Source organism: Prinia subflava, chromosome Z, assembly GCF_021018805.1.
Source record: "Prinia subflava isolate CZ2003 ecotype Zambia chromosome Z, Cam_Psub_1.2, whole genome shotgun sequence".
Lineage (NCBI taxonomy): Eukaryota > Metazoa > Chordata > Aves > Passeriformes > Cisticolidae > Prinia > Prinia subflava.
In genome coordinates, this window is record NC_086283.1 from 37,724,427 (window position 1) to 37,736,937 (window position 12,511).

The window sequence follows — 12,511 nt, forward strand, 5'->3', positions numbered from 1 at the left end:
GATTCACAGATACTAAGGAAGTGGCAGGAATAATGTGTTTGCAGATCTGCTAAAGGGGAAACTTCATTAGCTGCAATGAGTGGGGTATGCATTTTAGAGAAAAAAGTGTCAACAGCTAGATGAGTCTTGTGCTACAGTCATAAACACCTCAAAAATGAATGGGGATGATAAAATTTGCTTTGGTATGAGCTATTTTCGATAAGAAGAACATTTTTTTGTTTGTTTGTTTAGTACTCCAAAGACATTGAATAAAATTTTATGATGTTTCTCTCTCTTTTCCTAAGTATGTTATGGTATTCATAAATTTATGCCCTAACACAGCAAGTGTCCTGTTGTCTGGATGTTGAATACATATCCATCAGGATAAAAAACTTATTTTCAGATGAAGAAGCCTCAAAAATTGAAGGTTCACAACAATCTTAGAACAAAGAAAGAAATATATTAGATGCCTGGCTGACCATAATCTTTGAGGTCACTAAAAGATACTGCTAAAAATATATTCCTGACAATGCAATGAGAAAAGGGTCTTTTAATAATGGAAAACCAAAGCTAGGGCCAGCAAACATTTGACCGTTTCCTGCAAAAAATGCTCATCGCAGTTTTATTTACTTTAAAGAATGACCAATTATTTAATTATAAAATTAATTGTAAAATCTATTATTCTACAAATGATTTGGGTTGAAAAGGATCTTAAAGATCATCTATTTCCAAAGTCCCTGCAGAGGACAGGGACAACTTGCACTAGACCAGATTGCTCAGAGCTCCACTGCACCTGGACTTGAACACCTTCAGGGATGCAGCACCCACAACTTCTCTTGCCAGTGCCTCACTATTCTCACAGTAAGGGATCTCTTCCTAATATCTAATCTGAACCTACTGTCTCTCAGTTTTAAGCCATTCCTTCTTGCCTTGTCACTACATGCCCCTGCCAAAAGTCCCTCTCCAACTGTCGCACAGGCTTCCTTCAGGTACTGGAAGGCTGCAATGGTCTCAGCCCAAAGCCACCTCTTCCTTTGGCTGAACAATCCCAATTCTCTCAGCATTTCTTTACAGCAGAGATGTATCTTCTCTATCCCTCTGATCAACTGACTAGCCTCCTTGAGTCTTGCTCCAACAGCTCCATGTCCTTCCTGTGCTGGCACCCCAGGGCTGGAGGCAGCTCTGCAGCTGGGGTCTGAGCAGAGGGGGCAGAGGGGCAGAATCCCCTCCCTGCCCTGCTGCCCACGGGGCTTTGGGTGCAGCCCAGGACACCCTTGGCTTTCTGGGCTGGCAGTGCCCATGGCTGGCTCCTGTCCAGCTCTCACCCCCAGCACACCCAAGTCCTTTGGGGCAGGGTAGCTCTCGGTCTGGTCATCCCCAGCCTGGGCTGGGGGTGCTCTGACCCAGGTGTGGCACTTTGCACTTGGTCTTGTTAAACCTCATGAGATTCCCAGGAGCCACTTCTTGAGGCTGTCGTGGTGCCTCTGGATAGAATCCCATCCTTCAGGAATGTCAACTGCACCTTCAGCTTGGTGTCTTCTGGGAATTTGCTAAGGGTGCACCAAATCCCTTCATCTACATCACTAATGAAGACATAAATGAATAACACTGGTCCCAGTACAGATCCCTGAGGGACACCACTTGTTACTGATATCCACTGGGACTCTGAGCCATTTACTGTGGTCTCTGGATATGGCCATCCAACCACTTTGTTATCCATCAAACAACAGCCCATTCAAATCCAACATTAAATCCATCTCTCTGCAATTTAGAGAGAAGGATGTTGTGGGTGATGTGTAAAAGCTTTACAGAAGTCCAGATAAAAATGACATCTGTAGCTCCTCCCCTTTATACTGATGTCATCACCCTGTCATAGAAGCTCACTAGTTTGGTCAAAGAGGATTTTCTCTTGGTGAAGCTGTGCTGGCTCTCTCCTGTCGCCTCCCTGTCCTCCATCAGCCTTAGCAGAGCTCCTGGGAGGAGCTGTTTCCTGATCTTCCCAGGCACAAAGGGGAGGCTGACAGGTTGATAGTTCCCAGGGCCTTCCTTTCTAGCCTTCCCTTTTTAAAGACCCCTTTTCCAGTTACTAGGGATTTCACCTGATTGTTAAGACTTTTCAAATAACAAGGGAGACTGTCTTGGTAACAACATCAGCCAAATCCCTCAAAACTATGGGATGCATCTCTCTCTGAGTCCCATAGAGTTTTGTACATTCAGTTTCCTCATGTAGTCACAAACCTGATTATCCCATACAGGGAGGTGGGACTTGCTCCCTCATGCCCCATCCTGCTGTCTATCCACTTCAGAGATGTAGGAAAAAAGGTTGCCAGTGAAGACTGGCAAAAAAGTTGTTGAGTCCATCAGCCTTTTGTTAGTCTGTTGCTAGTAGTTTTCTAGCATTGTTTATTGGGGGAAACACCTTCTTTGACCTTCCCTTTCTGGTTAACATACCTCTAGAAGCCCTTCCTGTTATTTTTTGTGTCCTTTGCCTGCTTCACCTTGGCCTTCCTTACACATTCACACTCCATCTCTGTTGTCTTCCCAGTTCTTTCTTTAGCTGCTTATGCATTTGTTTTTTTCTCTTTAGTTTGATCAGCAAGTTCTGACTCAGCAATGCCAGTGTCCTGCCTACACTGCCTGATTTCTTGCTCCTGGGTATTGCTAGCTTCTGTGTTCTATGAAAGACTTTCTTAAAGATCTGTGGGCTCTGTTTGACTCCCTTGTCCCTGAGGGCAGTCTCCCAGGGGAATCCCCCAACTATCTCCCTGAAAAGCTGGAAGTCTGCTTTCATAAAGGTCAGAAAAAGATATAAAAATAAATTATATAATAATAAATCTTACCTGCATACTGTAGCTAACCATTGTTGTTACTGATGTACTAGAATCTCTAAGAACTTGCAGACTGATTAAAGCTGTCTTCTTATAAGCCACAGCAAATCGAGATCCCACAGCAAAATACACTAAACCATGAGGAGCATCACTTTCCAGGACAGTTATATAAGCAAATCTGGCACTGTTGTTCAGAGCAGCTCCTGTGCTTACAGCATACAGCTCAACAAAAATATAATATTCAAATTCTGGTACCTGTAAGTGAGGGAAGATTTGCAACATTATATGATCTGCTAATACTTTCAGCTTTTAAGAAATGTTTGTATTTTACTTTGTATGCACAGTGGATCACTTTAATAACACTTTCCACGAGCATGTTTCCTGAAATGTGCAGTAAGTACAATAAAATATATCATAGAAACAATACTGCAATGGGCATCACTCGGTCCGGCACAATAACTAAATCCAAGATTTTCACATGGAACTTACTGCATTAAAGTAGCTATTTAAATAGCACAGGCACTGTGGCTGTAAATTTGACATAAATGACAGTTAACTCTCAAAGAGTCCCATATTCCGGATTATGGATTTACATAGATGTACAACTTATGAAGAATTTGCTCTTTCATTTTCTTTTTACTTTAGAAAATTGCATGTACCTACGTACTCACTTTTGGAAAAACTGCACAGAATTATGTATGCAATTTTGAAACTGCAATTAATTTGCATAATAACGCTCCCATATTCAAGCCCTGAACTCAGGTAAACTAAGTTTTGAAAAACTTTTTACATGCAACATTGGGATTTAAACACTAATATGTTTAAACACTAATATGTAATGCCTGTTTTCACAAGAAATTAAAAACTCAATTGATTTGCACACTTAACTGAATTTATTGAAAATCTCAGTGCTTAGACAATACTATTTGCTGGACTTCTGAGATGTCTCAAATATAGAGAAAGGTCTGAAAATACAGGCTGTGGAACTTTGTTTCATTAGTGAAAATAAGGTAGCAGTGTTACGTGTTACAATATGACATTCTGCCTCATCTTTTATTTTGTACCTACAACACAAATGTAATATTTAAAAATACACATCCATTATTAAGATTCCATATCATTAGAAAGATGTTACTTTTACCTATTGCAAGCACTTGTCAAGCAGCAAACTTGAAAAAAAAGAAAAAAAAATCTTTACAAGAAAATAGCATTATAAAATGATGGTAATCACTGAAGCCTTTTTTTTTTTTTTTTTTTTTTTTTTTTTTTTTTTTTTTTTTTTAATTGCATTTGTATGTCCAGGTTTTGGTAGTGGTGGAACTACAGCAGTGGCTTCTATGAGAAGCTGCAAGAAATTTTCCCCATATGTGGCACAGCCAATGCCAGATAGCTCCAAGATGGGCCTGCCACAGGCCATGGCTGAGACAATCAGAAATGGTGGTAACACCGCAATGACAACATATTTAAGAAGCAAAACCCTGGAGGAGGAGGGGGAAGAGGAGCTCCAGACACTGGAGCTGGGATTCCTCTGCAGGCCACTGTCCAGTCCATAATGAAAAAGCTGTGGTTCTGCAGCCCGTGGAGGTCCATGGGGATGCAGAGATCCACCTGCAGCCCATGGAAGAGCCCCATATTGGAGCAGGTGGAGGCCTGAGAGGGGGTTATGACCCCACGGATGGCCCACACTTGAGCAGGCTTCTGGCAGAAACTTCACTGTTCACAAGGTGGATGGAAACAGTGACAGATTTTTAGACACTAAGAGATTCTTATGCAGTTTTAGGAGTTTTCACAGATCAGTGTGCTAGATGTAGGACTATAAAATCACAGACGAGTTAGACTCAAAGGTTTTTTAGTGCAATAAGATATTACTTATAGAATGTTTTCCATAAACCACCCTAATAAATGCTTTGATAGATGAAAAATCTACTGTGTGAAGGATAAGAGTATATGATCAAACATTTCAGTGAAACAACTCCATTCTTTTTTCTTACTGTTATATAAAAATGTAAGATCTGTAATTTACTCTTCAAACAAAATACTTATCTCCTTCTCAAATTTTTATCAGTCTCAATGAAGGCAGCACAAGACTATAAATAAACATGTTCCAGAGAAGCTTAAGAGATTCAAGTTACTCTGTTCAAACTAAGCATACGTTCCTCTGTATCAGGGAGCATTTCATCTTGACAAATTGCAATTTAATGCTGTACATAAATGAGCAATAATTACTTACATAATCAGGTTTTATTTCAATGGAGATGTTGCACATTGTTTGACCTGCCATGCAGGTTGTGTATCCTCGCACAGATACAAACTCATCCTCCAAGTTCACGCCATCCTTCAGAAGGACAACAGCTGTTTTATTAAAGGTCACACGCCAGAAGATCTTCACATCTTCAAAAGCCCTACAAGCAAAAGAAAAGAGTATGCATGTACTGGAGGAGAGCACAACAGATTTAGGAAACAGATGTAACATACACTTTATATTATTATTCAAAACTTATCATTAAGGAATCATTTGCTTTACAATGAAAAAAATAGCTCTTTTTATTTAAATATCTTCCTCTAGTATTTATTTATATTATAAAAAAAAAGTAACAGCAGAAGAAAATAAAGCCATAATGGAAACCCAGATTCTTCTTAATTTTTGTTTCAGATAACATGCAATTATCTGAATAAGAGACACTGGTGCTTGGAAAGCAAGGATGTGCCCAAGTACTTTCATTAATACTATAATAACATTGGCCTGGAAAACCAAGTAGAATTTGTCTTTCCTGTAAGTGTAACGAACTTACCATACTTGAGCATATTTATTTAAAGTACACATAAATGTACAATATATTATATACGTGCTAGTTAGGGAAAAAGTGAAGACATAAGCATACTGACACATACATAACTTCTTAACTGCTACTTGTAGCATTCATGGCTACTAACGTTACACAGAGAGGTGAGAATTGGAGCTAGCAGTGAAAATACCTAAAGCAAAACATTCACACTTGCTGACTTACAGTATAAAACAGTAAACATTTGAGTTTCTTCCCATCTCTACTTTATATGAATAAAGTGACAGACCTAATTATATTCACAACTTAAATGCCCTGTTGCCAAAATCTGTGAAGCCATTAAGCGAGCTGAAAGGGAAGCACTTATTCTAAAACTCTGTGATGAAAACCTCTTCCACTAACAGTAGCTCCTGTGATTCAAGACAACATATTACAGAGTGTGGGAAGAGCACTGGAATCAGCTGTTGCCTGCACCTGTTTGGTTGCCGTGCAACAGTCAGCAGCACCTCTCTGTTTTCTGTGTCTTCATCAAGTATCAGGCCACTTTGTACTTCTGGAATGAATCCCAAAATGCCATTCTGGAGATCGCTTCCTGTATAGGAAATGGTCCACGAAAGCAGTAAGGAAGAAAGTTAAGCTGAGAGTAAATTATACTTTTAATACACACAACTGCTAAAAACCCTAACAGTCAGGTATCAAAAGCATGCTGCAAAGTACTATTTAGGGACACCTAAATTCTCTTAATATTTCTATTCCTAATTTACACTCTAGAATTTAAAATTTAGAATTTAGCATTTCTAAATTTTATTTTAATCAGTAGAATAAAAACAACAATTTTTGAAAGTAAATTCCTTATGAGAGTCCTGGCATGATTTTTGCATGTAAGCTTGTATTTTCAGCAGCGTTGAACAAATTTACTGAATTCTGTGTCTCTTGACTTCAAGAGACTAGGTGTTACAGTAACCTTCAGAATAATCTCAAAAGCTTTGTATATAATGCCCTTATGAGATAATCACTCCAGCTGTGTTTATCACAAATCTTAAAGTATCCTGTCTGAATAGAAATGGGCCTCACTATATAAAGTAACTAATCTGATAAAGATGGGTTTCCAGAGACATAACTTAATCTTCCTTATTCATCCTACTCATGATGTTGTTGAACCCATCCATTTTCACAGATTATTACATCAGCTTTTCTCTTGCATCTTTAATTCTATGTATAGAACTAGTGTGCTGCAAAATACCACATTTTTCTCAGGGGAATGAAAGTAACTTCAGAAAAACAGCAGTGGAAGATAAAAATTCCCAGTGTTAATGAGGGGAAACTAATGTCTTTACAGTGCTCAATCAAATCTTGCTTCTAAAGGATTTTTCCTTGCAGGTAGCGATGGCTTTACTCTGGAATTGAAAAGGCATTCTGCTTCCATGCCAGTGCTTACTAAAAGTCAATATATATAATAAGATGAACAGAAACTGTGTGTTTGCTTGTGTGCTTGCACAAATATTTAACCTGTGTTTTTTGTCTATACACTTAAATGCAGGTACATGCTTTGACCCTTCTCCTTAATGTGTTGTCTCACCTTCCAACTTTATGGACACTTTGTACTGTGGGTATAACTCTAGAGCACATTAATACACCTCTGGGGTATTCAATACAAGCCCAAATTCCAACCTGTGCCTATACACGTACTTCTGCAGTTAATGTGCCTACCCAAGGAACTGGTTACTTCCATGGTAAATTCTAGAGATAATGCACATGAAGAGAACGTGTTTCATATGATCTGGTTTTGTGTATGAACTTGGTTGCTTCATACACTCATCCAGCAGCACAGTTTAATCATAGTTCTCAATACCCACTCTGATTTCTTAAGACTATCTAAATACACAAAACTCCCAGTAATTTTGGACCTTACTCTCTTGATTAGCCTAAAATTCATTCCAACACTCAACCCCTTTCTAAAACCAAATCTTTATTTCAGGTTAGATTGGTTTATATTCAGTTGGTAAGCCACACAGATATCTAAAAGCTAGGGGAAATTGGAGCTCTGACATCATTGTCTCACAGTAGCACAGTGACTGAAAGAAAAACTCTTCCTTGGTGACTACGTATGCTAATTCCTGTCCTCCATCCCCAGAAGCAGAGCATGACTACACTTCAGGTATGAATTGCATAGTAGCAAAGAATGAAAACAGGAACTGTTTTTTATACTTTTTACAAACTCCATCCATTGTAAAAAATAGAAGTCTTAACTTAAAAATACAAAGTATATGAAATACATCTGACATAGTGCCAACATAATTCAGGTTAAAAGGGCCCTTTAAGTCTCTAGTCCAATACCCTCCTCAAAGCTGAATTATTTCTAAAACCAGACCAGATGGCTCAGAGGTCTGGGGCTTGAAAAAATTCCAGGGGTGGAGAGAGGCCACACAACCTCCCCAGGCAACCTGTGCCACTGGCTCCCTGTACTCAAAAGAAAAAAAATACCCAGGCTAAATCTCATTTGAACTTATACTCACTGTCTCCCATCAAGCACTGCTGTCATAATGCATTATTTAAATAATGAGTCAGTAAATTTTTATGTCTCTCCTCTTTTAGGTAATCTTATGGTCTCAGTAGGAACTATGTCTTCCTGTATTCAAATGCCCCATGACATTTTCTTTTACAAAATCATATTTCATAGACTGTTAGGAAAAGGAGAAAAAAATAAGGTGAAAGAAAAAAAGTAAAAGAAGCTTAAAACAGTCTGGAAGTTGAGAAAACAAAGTACCTGAAGTCGCAAAATAAAAATCATCTGGTCCTTAGGAACAAACCAAGCAAAAAGGCAGTGATCTTTTTGTGCCATAAACTGTCAAAAAGTGGTCATTAGTTTCAGTTATACAATATATTTTGGCCTAAATGCAGCGCTAGAGTATTGTGAGAAAAGATCGTTTGTACAGTACTGAGAACAAACAATGGAAGCCCAGCAGTGCTATAACAGGTCTCTCTTGGACACTTTCAGTTTCATACCATAAATTAATTGGTAACTCTTCTCATAGTCACAGGTTTGTATCAAAAAGTATCCCACTTATTCTTTGAATTTAGAAGTCATGGATCTACTGAGATGGGAATCTCACATCCCACAAGGAACTGGAACAAGGAAAATGGCAAAAAACAAATGAGCCTACAAATGCTACTCTATCTCCAACACAAACACTTATGCTCAGCGTTCTCTCTTCATAAAGAACAAGAACAGAGATAAGCAGCACCTATAGATGTATTTTGAGTCACATTGCTAAGGGATGGTAAGTGGGCTTTGTGTATTAGATGCTTCCTCTGATCTGGAAGACATTAGATTTGGGACTAGAGTACCCTGCTTATTATCCTATTTTATGAAAATCGCTATGAGAAAATATAGTTATTTATTGTTATTTAATTCAAATATATTTACTCATTTCCCAGGGGAAATAATAATATTACCTGCAATAATTACTGTTGCAAAGGCAGCAAATCCATGTTCATCTTTTCCTTCCACTATCTGAGCTCCATATTCAGGATTTGAGAGGAAAACATAAAATGCTTCCTGTCCTTCAGGCTCATCATCATCAAAAATTTTTATGGACACCTGGCTTTCACTTTCTCCATCCAGCAAAGTCAGAGAGATTGTCTGTTCTTCAAAATCTTCTCCTTCCATTGCCCATGAGAAGTTTGATTTTCCATAAGCATTTCCAAAAGGATACAAATCTACTCCACTCTGCGCACTCAGTCCCCCAAAGGTTTTCACAGTTATTTTAATATTACCAGTAAATCCCTTGGTCCTTCTGATCTGAAGCACTGCTGTATTGGAATCATTGTTGTTTGTATCTTCTTCAACATATATAAATTCTGGCCCCAAACTTAGTATTCCATGATGAATATCATTAGCCAGGATATTAACTGTTGCAACACTGAAAGCTGGATTCAAACGGGGACTCCAGTCAAGGTTTGCAGGTTGAACATCGAGAATTTCCACAGAAGTCAAATTTACAAAAAAAAATTCTTGTATTTCTGACACAGTGTCATCAATTATTGATATTTCTATCACTGCATTTGTCTGAAAATGTAAAAACATAAGCTCTCCATTGTAGATGGGTATAAAGTCTTCTAGAGGTTTGGCACTTCCTGGAATGGTCTGATATGTCAGTTTAGTGAGATTACCTTGAAAACCAAACAATCTTTGGACATATAGTCTGACTACCTGGACATCTTCTTCAACTGAAACTGATCTTGAGTTAAGATCAAACTGGAAGATCCCCATCGGCTCAATTTTAGCTACCGTAAATCCTATTCTGAAACAGAAATAATACCACACTGAGAGAGGAAATACAAATAAAGAAAATCACAACAACGAAGCATAATGATTTTCAGTGAGCAATCAATGATGGCTCTAATAAAGTGGATTAAAAAATGTATAACAGTATAGGGAAGAAATAGCAACCATACAAATCAAGACATAAAGAGGTTCCCTAAAAAATGCTTTTGTAATGTTTGGATTGAGCAGCTCTCCACAGGCTTAAAGCATCCTAAGTCATGACAGGATACTGAGTAAATGATACATAAAATATGGTCTTCCTGACAAAATGGAGAAGCAAAGGAAAATAGGTCTTTCTACTGTGGACATAATATGGGAATATAATATAACCACTACAAGTATTAGCAGTTTTAAACACTGAACAAACCTCCTGCACCAAGGGAAAGATGTCAAGTAGACAGCTGCTAGCAGGTCTACAGTTTTAGCCAGAAAGCTAGAGAAGGACACAAAGTTATTTTTAAATATACAGTAAGACTCTGAAATGCCTCCTTTTTACAATATTACTCAAAATACCTTTTTTCCTGATCTGTCTTATTATCAATATCAATTTAACCTTTACTTCGTTCATATTAAATATATCCCCTTCTTATTATAGAATACTAAACTGACTCTGCTATACCTTGTGTCATCCCCTTCTCTCTAGAACTGAACCATTATTCAATGACAGAAGCCACGAAATGGCACAATTACAGTTAGTGGATTTGGATAACAGATGAGACTCTTCCAACACAAAAAACCTTCTAAGGTATTGTGAGCTTTACATCTTGTGCGATGCAGTCATAAGTATTCTAGGAAAGGTTATTCTCATACACTCAAGGTATTCGACTCGCCCAGTAAACATGTGCTTGAGGACTCGAGTCCATAGGATGGACAAGCCTAGGAGAAAGGGTCAGTTTGAGGAATTTAGGCATAGTTCACTCCTGACTTCCTTCAGATTTGACAGTGCAATTTTAACATGGTGAAGCCAATACCTTTCTCCATATGGTGTCACTCTATGCCCATTTTTTGTACACTTTCATCTTGAACAAGGAAGAGTGAAAATAGTTTGAAGAATAGATAACAATTTAACTGAAAAACTACATTGAATGTAATGTTTTAATTTTTCTGAATAAAAAGGGGGTTTAATATAAATTAGGTAGCTTTAGAACATTTCTTATTTATTTTGATTTATTTTAAATAATATTTGTAGCTAAGATCCTCTAAATATGGATTTCTAGGGACTCTGAAAATGGACAGTTAATTTCATTCTTCAGCTTCCTGGTTAAAACTGTTCATCTTGGTTCTTCAACTTAACTGTCTTTCCTAACTACCTCCATCTTTCTAGAAACATTCTAGACACCTGCGATCCCAATGCCAAAAAACCAGACTGGATTTGAAGAAAATTCTCAGTTCCAGGCAGATCAGATCTGCAGTACTGACACTTGTTTCCACAAGAGAAAAGACATAGAAAATTATCAAAAAAAGAAACTATAATTTGTTAGCTACCTATAATTTAATAGGGATTTGTATGAGGCATATGCCTCTATACATGTTATAATTCTTACAGCATCAGTGCAACTCAAAAATGTAATATCCTTACCTCAGGCGAGCCCCACCAGACACATTGGTGTGCACTGCTGTTAAAGTTATGGCAAATGTCTCAGGCTCATTTAGTCTTGGAGTAGCCTGGAACGAAATCACTTTACTTTCCTCCCCAGAGGAAAATACAACAGTACCTGAAAGAAGAATGATTGAGAGGGTCAAAATGACTAAACAGGAATTTTCTTTTTACCTGGAAATACACTGGCATAGGGACTTTAGTCACAATTCTACTCCATGGAGGTGAAGAAATCTTCATTACAAGGGTCTTTCCTATAGAAAGCTGTCCTTCAGGGGCATAGCATTGTGTCTATGAAAAAAAAGTGAGTTTTTTTCCTCATAAAGTAAATATGTCCCTTACAGATAAAAAAAATGGATAACACGACCTCATTCTAATGACTCGTCATTAATAAAGGAAACATTATTTGTAGAGGTACAAATAACTAAAAGGTGGTATCATAACCTATGCAACTGTCATAGAGGTTGTCCTTGTGGCTGTACATAACATGTTGCAGCATTTACTCACCAAATGGAGGACTGATATTGCCTAGTTTAACAGAGTCAGTGACTAGGTCTGGTGGGCATTCTGAAATCCAGCTAACTGTTACAGAGCCATAAACTCCTCTTCTGCTTATAATAGCATGGCCTGTCCCAGCTACAATGTTTGTAAGTCGTAATATCACAGATTCAAAGCCAACCTGTGGAAACATAGAGATTTTATCAGAAAATGGAGTAAAAATGGACAATAACATATCTGAAAGCATAATGCCTTTTGTAAAATGGACATCTTACAATAAGGATGCATGCATCTAGATAAATGTATGTGCATGTATCTGCGGACATACGAATATGTATATTTCCTTCGCAGCTCTTTGATAATACTTTCAAATTTTAGATTTCTGGCAATTAGATTGCAAGGAAAAGGAGCAAGTATGAGTAACTGAAAACAGTGAATGCAGCAATCTGTGTCTCTTGTTTAGAAGAAAAATAAATCAAGCCTGCCCTCAGTGCTCACA

The 12,511-nt window shown here is 37.9% G+C and overlaps 1 protein-coding gene across 1 annotated transcript in view; it reads right to left on the reverse strand.

The window, feature by feature from the left end:
- Positions 1-12,511, reverse strand: part of ADGRV1 (adhesion G protein-coupled receptor V1) — a 264,541-nt gene that overhangs the window by 149,506 nt on the left and 102,524 nt on the right. The window contains exons 72-77 of the mRNA XM_063423040.1: positions 12,022-12,193; positions 11,497-11,632; positions 9,047-9,894; positions 6,065-6,182; positions 5,038-5,209; positions 2,820-3,062 (exon numbers count right to left, since the gene is read on the reverse strand). Coding sequence (XP_063279110.1) covers positions 2,820-3,062; positions 5,038-5,209; positions 6,065-6,182; positions 9,047-9,894; positions 11,497-11,632; positions 12,022-12,193 — 1,689 coding nt within the window. The remainder of the gene's footprint in view (positions 1-2,819; positions 3,063-5,037; positions 5,210-6,064; positions 6,183-9,046; positions 9,895-11,496; positions 11,633-12,021; positions 12,194-12,511) is intronic.